At 41.5% G+C, this 15,525-nt stretch overlaps 1 protein-coding gene and 1 long non-coding RNA gene across 3 annotated transcripts in view; one reads left to right on the top strand and one right to left on the bottom strand.

The window, feature by feature from the left end:
• Positions 1–4,950: 4,950 nt before the first annotated feature.
• TMEM17 (transmembrane protein 17) lies at positions 4,951–14,857 on the bottom strand. Of its 2 annotated transcripts, none has more exons than XM_064446690.1 (4): positions 14,637–14,857; positions 11,445–11,548; positions 11,075–11,188; positions 4,951–5,214 (listed from the first exon to the last, which is right to left on the bottom strand). In XM_064446690.1, exons 1-4 carry the CDS (start codon positions 14,737–14,739, stop codon positions 5,107–5,109), a joined length of 429 nt encoding a protein of 142 aa, XP_064302760.1. In that variant the 5' UTR covers positions 14,740–14,857; the 3' UTR covers positions 4,951–5,106. The 2 variants fall into 2 exon arrangements, with proteins under 2 accessions (XP_064302760.1, XP_064302759.1); XM_064446689.1 differs by lacking the exon at positions 4,951–5,214 and adding an exon at positions 10,013–10,704 and having other exon boundaries at positions 14,637–14,799.
• Positions 7,643–15,525, top strand: part of LOC135312534 (uncharacterized) — a 63,169-nt gene continuing 55,286 nt past the window's right edge. Inside the window, exons 1-3 of the long non-coding RNA XR_010372113.1 lie at positions 7,643–7,915; positions 8,540–8,718; positions 10,223–10,287. This is a non-coding gene — a long non-coding RNA (uncharacterized LOC135312534). The remainder of the gene's footprint in view (positions 7,916–8,539; positions 8,719–10,222; positions 10,288–15,525) is intronic.

Below are 15,525 nucleotides of genomic sequence, written 5' to 3'. Positions count from 1 at the left end.
GGTCTGGGCTTACTCAGAGGTTGAAGGGGAAATAGGGATGGAGGATGCAGCAGAAAAACATCTGCATGTGGCTGAGTAAGTGCAACAGCTTAAACTTATTTAAGAGGTTTTCTAACATATTGAAACAAAGTGCCTCTCTTAGGGGTGGGCTGCACATGCAAAAGATATAATGCAGTAAAGATGTGTTTGATAATGCTAACTGTAGTAGGATTTTTGTCTTAGCTTCTACAATTAAACTGCATGGTCACACTGATGATGGGCAATTTTGTTTTAGGATTTCTGTGTTCCTCTGTATGTCCCTCAGACCTTGTCACGCTCTCCTCTCCATTCTGGAGATAGATCATGGAGAAGACCTGACAGGACTTCATAGGTACAGCCTGGGAGCATTTAAAGCAATCAGATTTTATCTTTTTTGAGGGGGGTGCTGGGCATTTTCTAGAATTAATATCTCTTAAAGCAGACAGCTGAAATCAGTATATCCTGCAGAAGGAGCCGTGTGCTACATTCCAGACAAGAGGCAGTCCTCCTGCTGATGCCGTGGCATGCCAGAAACTTTTGCAAAGCACTTTTTATTGCTAGTTAAATTCACTACATGACACACTGCTTTAAAACCTGGGTCTGTTTCCTCTTGATTTCTCCCAGCTGTAGAGGAGGAGGAAAGTACTACCTTTCCTATTGTAGCCAGCAGGTGGTAAGCTATGCTACACCCACCCATGCTACCTCTACCCATGCCAGTTACACATCACGTACTGCATCTCCCCACTGGCAGGTATTTTTTTCCATTTTAAGGAGAATGAAGGCACCTGAGATAGAGGGTTTAGATGACTTGGGAAGGTTTCAGTAGTGAATAACTACTGCAACTCTGTTCTTGCTCTCCTGCCACAGCTTCTTTACATGTTGCAAGGGAGGAGTAAGCTATCAACAAGAATAATAAGCACTAGGTGTTACATTTGGGATTTCTTACATTACTAGCAAGAGAAAAAGCTGCCCTGCCCCTCTGCTGGCTGAAAACAGCATAGAAGATACTTCCAATAATTTTGTTCCAGGCAACATCATCCATGTATGTGCATGCTGCTGACAGTGAAGACGATGCCTCCACTTTTATTAGTTTCCAGATAACACTGATGCAGAAGCAAAACAAACAAGACTGTAAGCATTGCTCTGAACATAGCCCTGAAAAGCACTGTTCACATGTCTAATGCAGCAAAACCATACAGAAGTGAGAGCAGGAACAAGCTCCATGTTAGAAAGCCTACAGTGTATTAATCATGTATAGTAAATGGGTGCTAAATAACAGGGCTGTCACTGCAAGGCTGCTGAAGCACTGAACCAGCTGTATGAGCCTGTTCTGCATACAAACAGCACCAGGATTTCTGCAGGGCTGAATCACATGTGCCTGGAAAAGAGCCTAACTCCCATAAAAGTATGGGAAGAGCTGTGTTCTGAATATCCTTCATACGGGATGGTGATCTGATGGTATGATGGGCAATAGTGCATTTTGTATGTGGCAAGTAGGACTGGCTAAAGTCTTTCAGCTTTGGGGGAGAAGGGTCCATCAGACCCAGAATATCACTTGTTCACCAACCAATTTCAGAAGTACTAACAAGAAAGCAGTAAAATGGCTCAGAGCACCGTGCAATTTCTCTAAACATCCTGATCCTCCAAGCATGAAGTTTGTTTATTTTTACAAGCTCAAACCATTTGTTCAGTGGGGCGATGGGCAGAGAGCTCTTACCTGAAAGAGGTGTTGTTCCCCCCAAGCATTTAGCTTTAATTCTTTAATTTTTTTATGCTTCAAATAAGGCAATATCTATTTCTGAGTGCCTGGTCCTCTGAGAAAGACCAGAACACTACAGACACCTTTTGAGGATGAAAAGGCAGCAGGTGACATGGTTGGAAGTCACTGTTCTTCTGCAGACCTCATGAGAAACAACCTGTATTTACCAATACTGCTGGGGTAGGGGAGATACAACTGATTTCTCACTCAAGTGGGATGATGCACATCCTCAGTGGCACTTTCAAAGCCCACATGCCTACTGTGGTTTTGCATTCAGGTGGACGTAGCAGTACCATGAAGGTAGGCTGGACACAGAGGTCCTGCTCAAGCTTCTGTCAAAGCTGGTGACCACACCAGGCCAGAATATTAGAAACTGGCTGCCAGCCAGCACTAAAAATTGAAGCTGCTGCCTGCCTGATTAACTACAGCAATACAGCCTAAAACAACAGCAGCTGGCCATATGGTAAAATGAAAAACACAAACAAACTCTTCCTTGGATCCCCACTGAGGTTTCGTCATTTCCTCAGAGTTAAAATCCCCATTGGCAGGGACTGGGTTTCAGCACAGTGGTGTCAGGCACTGGAGCATCCCACACCTAGGAGGGTCCTAAAGCTGCCCCATGCCCAGGGACTGGCTTTGCTGAGGGAGGAAGAACCCCGTGGCACACTGGGTGGGAACATACTGGCCAGAGAGCATGGGGAGCTGTACTGCTTCTCCTTTGCCTTCCTGGTCCAGCACTGGTCCTTCAGCAACATATAACTGAAAGCTGTACTGAGAAATGCAAACACAGGCAAACGTGTCCCAACCTACTCATTCCTCTTGGGCTGCTTTGTTGCAGGTAGTGTTCAGGACTGAACTAAATGACTCTTTTAGTGCATCCTAAATAAACCTTTAAAGACTTTTCCTTGGTTGATTTTTTTTCTTTTTTCTTTTCCAATATCTCCATTATCACTGTAGTATTTCATGTTTCATGCTTCAGGAAAAAAAATTCATACTCAAGAACAAAGCAATAAACAGCTTGCTTTCAGTTCAGTCTTTGTAACCTAGGGCTGTCCTAACTCAATAACTGAGTTTTTATTGTGTCACATTTCACTGTCGCTGACTGCAACCAGCCTGGATAATCCTTTTGCTGCTGCCTTATCGGTATTTTTTTGTAATTCATTGTTTGTCTATTCTACTTTCACAGCTTTTAGGGTTTTTTATTGTTTCCCCACCTCTCAGATCTATGAAATTTGCGGCTGCCCTCTGTGATTGCTCAGTCTGGTAAGTGGTCACACACAAAGACAAGCATGTAGTTAATATCAGGACCCCAGTTTTGGCAGCTGCCATCACATTTTCTCCAGTTGAGAAAGAGGAAAATGTCAATATTCTCCAAAGCTGACAACATGGAAAGATTTCCCTTCCTGGTGGGAGTGGTGAAAGAGCAGAGAACCACTATAAGGTCCAATCTCCCTATACACAGGGTAGAGATCAGCACATGCATTTGCACACGTGCAGAATGCTAACCTCCGTGATTTACCTGCCAATGCCTGCCCAACACAGCATGCAAGCCCCAGCGGCAAGACCCTGCCTTTCCTAGGTTGCAGCTGCTTCTTTTTCCTAAGTAAATCTGTGTAAAAGAATAGTTTTAAATTCTCAGGTCCTACCACGCACTGAAGAGTGGGGGTCAAAGAAATCATAAAAGGACATTGTCTCTCTGTTCAGAGAAATACAGATTGCACTGTGCTGATGCTCTGCTACGAGGGTGCTCTCACATGGGAGCAAGTGCCTTCGTGGCAGGAGAAGCATGTTGTTTCTTCTATCTATCAATAAAGGCAGGTTTATCAAATAATTAGACAAGCTGTGGTAATTTTTTTTGGCAGATGTAAACACTTTTCAATTTTTAATAAATGGATATTTAATAATCCCTCTTACTGGCTAAAAGTTCACATGTGTATGTAGCAGTCAGGGCTCATTTGCTTGCTTGTTAGTCTTAGCACAGGACTGTAGATTTTACGCAGAGGCGGAGGGGACTGTTTTTCTGTTTTGGGATTATACATAAGTTTTCAGGCACAGGGTACTACTATTTTAGTGGCTACGAGCACAGAACTAACCCTTATTTCTTTTGGTGTGATTGGTTTAAAAAAAAAAAAAAAAAGGAAGGAAAATCATTACCAAATGTCAAAACTGGACGGTTTCTCTTATCAGCTGGGCACACTTGCTCTCATCACATGTTCTTCAATGTGGCACACCTGAGCAGTTCACCAGGTCAGTCCCACATCGCCTGCTGTTGCTGCTCCTCACCAAGAGATAGTGCCCTTCTATCTCTTGGGCATGAGGAGACACCTGCTCATTAACCAAAGTGACACCTGTGGTGTCCCAAACAGCTGTCCCCATTCAACCCATTAATTCTGATTTTTGAGTTCTTTCACCAGCCCTGTTGAGATCCTTCTCAAGCTGTTCCCAGCTGGGGTGCAGCCTGGGGTTATTTAATCCTTTTCTTTGCAGTAGAGTAGACTTTTCTGGAGGTAGCTTCTCAGTGTGGTGTTGGTGTTTTTAAAGAGCTGTGACTTTCAGGTGATACTTAAGGTAAGAAACAATCAACCAGTTATTCTTTCTTAGAAGCCTAGCTTTGTCTTGGGTAAAAGATACTAATAACTTTTGGAGGTATGTTTCTAACAGCATGATAACCTTGAAACTTTTCCATCACAGTTTCTGCTCAGATGGCTCAGCTGTGCTTCAGAGCACCCTGAGACACTGTCACTGCATTTGCAGCACTCGGAGTTATTGGGGATGCCTGCAGAAAGCCTCTGCTGCATGATGAGGATTTCCTACTCCTGCCAATTCTGTTAATTCTTCATAGACTGCTGGAATAGTTTGTGTGAGTACCGGAAGGTGCTTGGAAAAATACCACTCCCCCCACCCCATGTTTTTATACATCCTTTGCTAACCATGCCGAATCAGGGTGGGGTGGGGAGAAGAGTGAGCTTTAAGTTTCTCCAGGATTCTCAGAATGAAGGGATTGCTCAAAGACTTGTTGTCCAACTCCTCCCAGCTGCTTTACAAAGGGAGGATTTCTAGCATTTCTGGCTGTGGTAAGATTTCACTTCAAACTGAGGTGTTTCAAAAACAAACAAAAAATCAAATACAGACTCCTTTAGCTATATATTTGTTTACTTTTACATTAATATCCTGCAATCAAACATGCAAGAGTATATCAGAAGATACCTAAGTTTTAATCCTTTGATAAATTTTATTTCCTGTATAGAAGGCTGTAGAGAGATGAGATGTTCATGCTAAAATCCCTTCTGTAATTCAAACAGGAGATCAAACACATCAACAGATATGAATCATTCTGGATTGACGCAAGCAGTAGGTTCCTCTTTAAGCAACTGGGGACCAGTAGTTGTGTGGGACGAAAAGTTCTGTTCAAAGCTCCAGCCTGCCATAAGCCTTCTCTGTGTAAAGTAATAAGAAAGAAATCTCTGGTGTTAGCAGTCATTAGGAATAGGTATACCTGATAATATTCTTACCTTAAATTCAGCTTATAGCACAGTTTCAATAAATTGAGAATATGGTACCTAAAGAGGGTTCAAGCATTCTTGCTTGCATTTTTGACCCAGGACCAGCATGGGTCTACTAGTGTGAGTAAAGAAGGGTCTTTTCTATCCCTTAAAGAACAGTAGTTTCTTTCATAGACTGCAGGAACTCCTTCCTTAATACTGGATGTTCAAGGTAGCTCTCAAGGAAGTGACTAATACTTCTTAAATTCACCAGGGAAGCCATAGGTCCTAGCACAGTTGCCACTGCCTGCCAGAAGCGTTCTGTTTCTCTCTATGGTTTCTCTGTTGTGCTCATATCTCTTGGCTAGTATGCGCTTCCAAGGGACTTTCAAACCTTGGATCGTCTGAAGAAGAAAGTGTGTTTTCATAACAAGCTGCAAAAGTTGCATGTTTTTAATGAATGTGGACCTGCGTACAGTAGGTTGCTGCTTAGCTGGGGGAATAATATTTCCTTCAAATCCCTATAAGATTTCAAGCTAGTAACTTAGCACATTTATTTCCTTTTAATAAATCCTCTGCTTTGTGTACCCAGGAGCTCTTTCAGTTGCAACAATCATCAACGTACTCATTTTCCTTCAGTGCTACACTTCTTGAACCTATTTATTCTGTTAACAGTTTAAATTCTTCTTGGTCTTACCAGCTGACACTTGTATACGACTTTGTCTGCCTCCTATAGAAGACCTCTTTATTACCTTTGCTTTATTTGAAGCACTGAACAAAGTCCACTTTAATTGCTGCCACCTGATCTTTGTCCTGGAGAAACAAAATTTGTTTTTCAAAAAATCTCTGCAGCCATATCCAGCTATCAAATATTACTACTGACTATCTTATCAGACCATGTAATGATGCCAATTTTACCTGCTTCATCAACTATTTAAACATTAATACTAAGTCTAGTCTAGCTTATAAGAGACAAAGGCAAGAGTAAAATTCATTATCTCAATTCTTTCAGCAATCTGAAAGAGTGAATTGTTGGTATAGAAAGGTTAATGCTGTGCGACTTTTTTTGTCAATTGTTTTTTATCAAATCTGTGCCTTATCTCATGTCTGCTGTAGAAGATCTGCTTGAGTAAGGTACATAATTGAAGCTTCTTCCAAATTTAATTTCCCCTTCTCGGAACTCCTGCAACTATTAAAAAAAAAAATCCTTTTACAGTCTATTTTAGACAAGGAACACATGCTGAATATTAATAACTCAGCACCTGTGCCCTTGAATACAAAATACTGCTCATCTTCAGCAACGTAAAAAAGCATATTAAGAGAATACGCCCATTCTTCATTTCTTTAGTTAAAGGAAATATGTTGGTACAAATTTCCTTTAAAACTGTCTGTTGGCCTTCCCTAACAGTAAATGTGGTGAAATAACTGAGTTTTGTACATAGACTTCTGCCATTCAAAGATCTTGATCGTGAAGGGAGAGCTATTGGTAGCTATCTAGATCATCAGAAAACATGTCTTGTGGTTCCCTGCACAAACCCTAATGTGGCAAAAAGCTGCTCTTGTACAGCTTGTGTTCAAAACTGTCTAGGTGCTGCTCAATGAACTTCCACTAGTTTCCAACGTTCTTGAGTTCCCTCATTCACCTTTGTTTCCATCTATTTGGTGGTGGTGGAAACACTAAACCCTCTCGCTCCCCAAATACCTGCTTTGCTGAATCTTAAATTCTCATGTTCTACTTGTGAACGCTTTGCAGTGAAAAATGAGTATATTCTTCCTGTTACGGGACAACATACCTGCTCATAGCTATCTGAATAACAGGAGGAAGAGGATTTATGAAGGACTTTTAGCTTTCTTGCTGTGCCCCACTGAAGCTCTCGTGTACCTTTCCCTCCTTCCAGTTTATTCTGGCAATTATTCCTGAACTTCTTCATTGAAAACAAACCAAGCTTTCCTATGTTTTTCTTTGAAACATTAATGCCATTATTGCTGCTTTGCTCTTAATGCTAAAAAGTTCTTCCATTTTTCCATTTATTTTCTGATTTATACGTATTGTGCAAGTACTTTCTGTAGTGTTTTTCCCTTTTTTCTTTTCATGTATTTAACTTGATTTTCTTTTTTTTATTCCCTCCAACATGCTTATTGTAAGTTTCTGTTCTGGTTTGCTTTTGTGTGTCTCAAATTTGATTATTACAAATGACTAGTATATTTTCTGCTTGTCTGATGTCTTGCTGGTTCCTGTGAAATTTGGAAACTGAAGAAAAGTTTCAGTATGAGTCCCCATTTGTTCTGTCTTCCTGAGCACTACTGCAATTTCTTCCCGTCTCTGGGTACATAAGGAATAGGAAACTCGTGGGGCAGGAGGGGGGGGGGGGATGTAGCTGCATGGACCGAATGTGAGTTCTAGGTGTTTGCATGCTTTCTTCATAATTAAATGTTTAAGCTCTTAAGGATGAAATTAAAAATAGACTAGCAGGTCTGTTAGGAAGCCTGAGCAGAGACCATGCAGAGATCCTGTGTTTAGCAAATATATTGCTGAAGCTTTACATCACAGACTGGCTTCTACTTTCACCATTTCCAGGCAACTCTATTTCTAACAGTGCTTCTCGGAATCCTGTTTTCTGTATCGCCTCATTGATGTTCTCTCTCCAGCAAAGAGGTATGTGTCCCTGTATCTTTGGCTCCTGATAATTGTCTTGCATGGCAATTTGATATTCCAAATTTCCTTATCACCAGAAGTATGGATTTTTGTACCATGTCTTGAGGCCCTAAGCCTGGAGGCCAGTTCTTCGTTGCCAGCATTGGTATATGGTTGACTTTTCTCCAGCCTTATTTTGTATTTGGTGTCAAAAACCTTCCTACCAAGTTTTAAAATTTTTAAGGTGATACAGGAAAGAAAACCAAAGGATATGCCTTTCTCCACTTATGGCAAGAGATTGGATTACTACAGGTAATCACTCTGTCTCCTCAGAGCTTGGCTTACTGTACCATATCAATGTACCTCCCTACTGATCTCCCATAATGGGCTATTAATAAGCGGAACAGGCAAGCTACATGCAGAGCAGAAGGAATGGCAACTGCCCTAGTGTCTCTTCTAAGCTGTTCCAGTGCTTGTCCTGTCACTAATTTCAAGGGCAGACTCAGACAGCTGGTGTACCTATGGAAAAGATACTGCTTTCCCTTAATTTGTATGTTCTCTTAGGCAAACTATTGGAAGGCATTGAAAACTGGCAGTGCTCAATTTTCATGCTGCATTGTTAGCTTGTATTTCTCTAACACCCAGGTTTTCTAAGTGATGGATGTGAGTTCCTTGGAGGTCTACCCTACATCCTTGCCCAGGAAGGGCAGCCTTTGGTATTAGTCCCATCATACCTGGTCCGGAAGAAGCGCCTCTGTATGTCTACCGAGGCGCTAAGACAACCAAGATGCAGTTCACAATTGCTGGAGAAAATAGGCTCCAAGGTATCTGATGTTTTTATTTGGCCTGTCAGGGCCCATTATGCTGTTACCTTTTACAGTAATGGATCCTACCAAGCTTCTCCTGTAGTTCATTGGCCCTGACCTTGGCACTCTGCAGTAGCATAATTGTGGTTGACATGAAAATATGTGAAATGTTCCCATTGCATCAGTTAAGAATGTTTTTTACAAGGGGTTTCTAATGCTGTAAGAACGTTGTTGAAATAACGTAACTTCTGCTTAAACCTCACTGTCTCTCTCCCAGGCTCTGAATATGGGGCTCTAAATGTTTTTTTTATTAAATGTTAAAGGCATTCTTAGCGATTCTCTTACAGAAATCCTCTTCACAACAGCCAATCTAAGCTACTAGTTTGTTTAAAAACAAAAGGGTATGTGCTCTGATAATATATGCTTTATAATAACAAAATGAAGGAGGAAACTTAGTAGAATTAATTGTACCATTTGCTCATGGATTAAAAAGAAAATGAACAATTTTGGTATAAAACTAAGCTAATGCTGCCTTTTTCACTAGAGGGTCAATAAGCTTTAATTATGCAGCAGCTTCCTGCATACTGTGCCTTTTTCACATTAGACCCATCTTCTTTACATTCCTTTAAGCAGTTTGGATGTTTGTGCCAGCTCTCAAATCTGACAACTTTTGCCTTGCAGAAGACTTGGAGGATTCAGATGAAAAATTTATTTTAACTTTTGATCCCCATCCCTCCTTGATAAAAAAGTGACCTTTTAGTCACTACCAAAACCTGAGAAGACAGTCCAGATATTAATACAAATAACAGGAATGATGGAACCTTGGTATGTGCCCTGGCTTGTGAGAAACAGGCTCTGCCTTTCAGTGACATAAACCAATTTTTTTAATGGCTATGTTTGTTACTGCTGACTGATTGAATCCTCTGAGAAAATTGCACCACCCTGTTTGAATGGCTTGATAGTTAAAACTAGGGCTAAGCCAAAGAAGATAAGTGTAGGAGTTTTGAGGAAGGAATACACTTTAAAATTCAATTCCAGCACTAGGAATTCCTTACTAATAAACTAGGGATGATCTGGAAGACCATTTTTGAAATGGCAGTCTTTGTTCACTGTCTTATCATTGCCCTTTCTGGGCTGCAAGATTTCTTGGGGCTCTGTGTTTTGGGTTTGGTGGTTTTGTTTTTTTTTTTTTTTTTTTTGAGTTGTTGGTGATTTGTGCGTTTGTTTTTTTTTGCTTAACTGAGGTACCAGACACTAAATATGTGCAACATATCTGGAATAATAGAGAGAAACTGGTATTAACACAAATAAAAACATGTATAAAAGATTTATTGTAAAAAAAACAATTCTGTGCAAACAGTGAGTAAAGTCTTCTGTATTTTTAAAAACACCATGACTTTGTAAAATGTAAAACCCACCAAACCTACTCTGGTACTCTATGCAGTAACAGTCCACAAATAGTTCACTTAAGCCACTTATGTAATTGGCTTCGTGGTTTGTTGTTTTTTTTTTTTTCTTGCAGAGTGGAACTCGGATCTCTGAGGTCTCTTAAGCAAGACCTAGTCTTCATACCTCTGATGTAGAAAGGTAAAGAATAACCCAACAAAATGGAAACAGAGCTGTAGCAACACGAGGCCTGCCTCTGTTAGCTTCTCAGGCCCTCAGTGTGTGACCCCCAGCCTGCACTTGTTGAGTGAACCTCCTTGGCACAGGCCCGTACCAGCCATGGAAACGGCTTTCTTTACGCAGGCTGTAAAAATCAGGTGCAGGATGTTCCTCCAGCTGGTCAAATTCATTAAGGTGGAAGTGAGTTGCCAGTTTGTTTACCATTCTTTTCAGGGTGACAAATGCTGCAATAACTTGGAAGGTGAGGAAGAGGGCAAAGACAATATGGACTGCTCGCTCCAGTGGCTGAATTTTCAGACCTTCACTGAATAGCAAGAAAAGAATTATAGGAAACTGCAGGAGCAGACTCAGTAGCCAAAACCCAGCCAGCTCAGGGACCTATAATGCAGAGACATCACCTATTAACTGGCAGTTGGAGATGAAAAAATACAAAACTTCTGGAGAAAACCTTTTTTTTTTAATTTTCGAAAAGCCACCACATAATGTAAAATGGCAAAAGTGAGGTAGTGTTTTCATATACTGTGTTTGTAATTATACTTATTTTTTCCAACAAAACAGTTTTAGGGAACAACAGGGTTTTCTTCTGAGGGAAAACTTCTTGGAATGCATGAAAGTAAGTGGAAGAAGATGCAGATTGTAACTCGGAAATAACCATCTCCTCAACTTAAATATCTTAGATTAATATTTTATTTATGTTCAACTCCAAAAAGCTCTCCTGCACAAATTAATATGTCATGTGGTAACATACCTTCTCCTGCAGATTGCCCATGTACCCCAGGTAGAGTCGAATGACCTCGATTAGAGAGGCTAGGATCATGATTGTGACCAGGATGAACTTGTAGTAATCTGGTAAGACTGGATACTAGAGCGAAGAAGAGAGTAGAAGTTTCTGTTCTGCTGTTTCATAACATGCTGTTTGTGATTAAATGAAGACACTGTATGTTACTGCAAGTTGACAGTGTTGTATTAGCTTTCAAATACACTTGAACCTCCAGTTTCGAGTTATTCCCAAATAAACCTAATAGAGCTCACTGGAGTTAGAGTTTGTCTCAGTACTAGGAGGTGTTTGATTAGGAACATATTACATTTATAAACCATCATTTTCCTTCAGGACTCACCTTCAGATAGAGCGTGATAATGGTGCTGAGCCACCAAAATGGGAAAAAATAAACGTTGAAATAGAGAGACATCTGCAGTGGTAAACTGGAAACTATTTCATTATCTGTAGATACAGAGAAATCTTTATCACACCTAATTTGTTCCATGTTTCCCTCCGATAAACACTAAAGATACTGCTCCATCTTAGCTTCAAGCAGGGCATTAACACTCTTCCCAGTCAAATTCACGTATCCAGAGGAAAACCTCTACCCTACTCTGAGTTACACCACTTCCTGGAATTTAATGCAACTTTCAGTTCACAGGATACAGAATTTTTACCACTTAGTCGTATATTCAAGTTGAGTGCCTGATTGTTGATTACCTTATGGCTTGCTCTACAATCCGATTGACAGAATTAACTTCAAGTAGTGCTGTACACTGATACTGCAGAAAGAATTAGTGGTCATTTTATTGCTGTTCCTAAAAGAATGGCAAAAGTTTAAATGAATACATACCGGATTATTGTTATTTTGTAGATGATCCTCCTGAGTAAGGACTTAACTGCTAGAGAGCAGGTTTGCATTGCCTGCTCTTCATTTTCAATCTTTATTTAAATAGATATTTGGATGGAAGTGAAATTTGCAAGAAGCCAGTAATTCTTCTAGTTCTTAAGAGCTAAGAATTTCAAATATGTGTCAAACTAAAACTTGTCCTTTAAAGATTGGAAAGAACAAAATGTGCTCATACAATGTAGAGAAAAGCAAATATTGAACTCTAACATGCAGGCTGTAAATTCTATATTTAGGATTTAATACTAGATTTTATAACATTAGACTTAAAAGAAGGAAAAATGTAAAAGGGCATTCTAAGGGAATAATTTTTAACAGGTGAAGTTTTATTGTCATATTCTAGTTAACAGATACTACATCCATTTTACTTCAATTACTAACAGTCTCCTTTCTCATTTTTTCCCCAACTGAAGTTTGTAGGCACATCCTCATTTCGTACTACCTGAGCAAGTTCATAAAGTATTCATTGTGACCTGCTGATTTGTATCCAAGTCCTGTGCCCCTTTCTGTCACCGTGGTGATATTAAATTGAAAATTAGTCTAAATGGTTACATTGTCTCAATTCCAGCCTCAGAACCATCTCTTCTGATGTTGCCTTCTCTTTCCCTACCTTCCAACCATTCTCATACCTGTCTCTGTTCCATCTCAGTCTGGCATCCCTGTTTCCAGTCCAGCCACATGCAGCCTGGTACAGTCTGTTCCAGAAGTCTTTATGCCAGTTGCAGAAGTATTCATGGCAGCTACTAGATTAGGTGGGAAGGGAGGAGGATTTGGGAACAAAACTGGGACAGACCTTAAGGGTAGGGTCTGAGGGGCAGGGATTTGTTATACTGAAACAGAAGGTGTAAGACAACCAATATTTTTTTTTTAGTAATCCCATTTTTAAGCATCAACACTTTCTTACTTCTGCAAATGAATTAAAATCTACAGGTACCTCAAAAACAGTTTCACTACCTAAAATTGTCCCAGCTATCCTAATGAATGAAGCTCTTAAACCCCAAGAGGACTTTGGAAGGCATCAAGATACTGTTCTAAAACACTGTTTTATCTTAGGAGAAAAAAATTAAGAGACCATGCAATTACAAGTAACTGTTTCTGCCCTATTGTACTGGATGAAAATTTAATGGTTCTTGGCCGTACTACTTAAAAATGGAAAAGCCAACAGCTCTAATTTCCTTTGTGATGATGAGAATGTTAAGTATGTTAAAGGTGTCATTGATGTAGCACTAGTATTTGTTAACTTCTGTTCAAGTTTTAAAACTGTGTTTTGGATGAATGTTTAGCAATATAAGCCAATTCTAATTAATCATTCTATCTCTAAATTGAACTAATGCTTATTTTCTCAGATTGCTAAAATTCATGGAAATGCCAGACAGTATTGCGATGGCCAATTCTTTGATGCTAGGGCAACTAAGCACGATATGTATGTGTAAACTTAGCTTTTGAAATCCTGATCGCCAATCAGTTAATGGTACATTTGCAATTGGTTTCAATGGGTTGGATAGTCATGTAGGAATTTTTGTTATGGAAAACAAAAAAGAAATTACTGAAAATAGAAGCTATTCCTGGAGTTAAGAAAATATTTCAGCATTGTTTGATAAATGAGAAATTAGTAAGTGTTAGCAGTATAACTACACTGCTATAATACATAAAGAAAACAAGAACTCTTATCTCGAAATATTAATGGCTTTTTGATTAGCTTTATCTGTTTGGAATGGATTTGTAAATTGAAATTCACATGCTAACTTCTATGAATATAGCCTTTCTATGTAGACAGTGTTTATTTTCATAGCTACTGTCACTCCAAAGGTATGAAAAGAGGACATGTTAGCCTGCAGGTTTCATGAGCAGTATCAGGAAGGAAAAGTTATCGGTTCTTATGATCGACTTGGAAGAAGTAAGAGAAAGCTGACATACGGTGAGTTTGAGTTTTTGCTGCTTAATTCTAGCTTAGTACACCTCTTTATGCTTTAAGCATCTGGTGCCCTAACTGTGCAGGACTAGCAAGCTTAAAACAATAGCTCAGTTCTTTATTTGTTCTGCGTTCTCCATAAATGGTTTATACTTTTTATTTTTTGCACACACAGAACGAGTAACAACGAATTTTATCTGCATTATTTTATGTAAACTTGCTTACTAAGTTGTAGGGGCAGCCACAGAGTGTTCTCCACACCTGCTTCTTAAATCAGACTGTTCCCCGTTTAAGTGCAAAGGAGGCCTGTCTTAGGCCTAAACATTGCAGTATGTGAAGCGTAGAGCGACAGAGCAGCAGCATGACTGACAGCAAAACCAGACCTCATCTAAAAGGCACCTCTGCTTTCCCAGCGCCGGACTGGCACCCGCGCCGCCTGGGCTACCCTGCGGCCCCCTCCCGGGCTCCTCCCCTTGAATCGGGGAGCGCGGCGGGACCCTGGACCAGCACCTCAGCCTTCCCGTCCGAGGGTGGCGGGGGGGGGCACGGCTCAGCTGGGGGAACGGGAGCCAGCCGGGGACGCCCCGCTGGGACGGGACGCGGCCCTCAGCGCTAGGCCCCGCCCCAACGGCCGCCCGGTAACGGTGCCGCCATCTTCGTGGCCGGTAAGCTTCCCCCACCTCAGCCGCACCCGCCACCATTTTTGATGCTGGCAAGCCGCTACGGTTTACCTGCGCCGTCGCCCGGGTACTGCGGGCGGGTGCGGTGGCTGTCGGTGAAGACGGTGCGGCTGAAGGAGCCCAGCCGCCTCCTCAAAGGCTCGGGCAGCGACATACTACGGCGCGCCGTTGCTATGGCGCAGTGGGGAGGCGGGGGCGCGCAGGCGCGGTGGGGAGGTGGGGGCGCCACCGGTCTCCCGGCGCCGAGAGGTTTCCTGCAGGGCGTCTGGTGCGGGTGGAGGCGTCTGCCGGCGCTGGGGGACAGGAGAGCGATGCTCCTGCCTGGGGCTGTGTTGCGGTGGAGCGTTCTGGGAGAGATACTAAGCCCAGAAGTTTATGATTAGTGGTATGATGTAAAAGCGTGTTTATTCGTGCTATGCGCCTGGGAGGTCACTGCTGCCTCGGTGTGCCCTTACATATGTAGAGGTGCATTCCCACTTCTGTCATGCATTTGTGTGTGCACAGAGGACATCTTTGCTTGTCACTGTGCAATCATGGTCCTTCCTGCCTGATCAGGACCATCCATCATCCCTGGAAAATTAAAAAAGCAGTGCCCTGCAGGATGGTCACCCCAAGCCGTTCACAGTACAGTGAGCAGTAAGCCCAGCATGCGAGAGTCACCCAAAACAGCATGCTTTTGCCTCAGAGATGCGGGTGTGAGCTGCCCTGAGCATCCTCCCTCAGCTCCTACATCGTTTTGGTTCCTTTCTAATCAGTCGTAGTGGATTTTTTTCTAGTCTATTAGGGCAGGGCTCAGGTTTTTCTGAAAAGGTAGTTATGAAATACTGGTCCAAGGAAAATAGTTGCAGGACTTCTCTGCTTCTATCAGGAGAAATCCAGGGGAATGGTGCGGCTTGATGATGGCTAGAGAGAGCGGGAAGTAAAATAAGGATGGATATTG

This window comes from Phalacrocorax carbo, chromosome 3 (assembly GCF_963921805.1).
Source record: "Phalacrocorax carbo chromosome 3, bPhaCar2.1, whole genome shotgun sequence".
NCBI classification, from domain to species: Eukaryota; Metazoa; Chordata; class Aves; order Suliformes; family Phalacrocoracidae; genus Phalacrocorax; species Phalacrocorax carbo.
The sequence above is the reverse complement of the archived record's forward strand: the minus strand, read 5'-3'. Positions and strand labels throughout refer to the sequence as shown.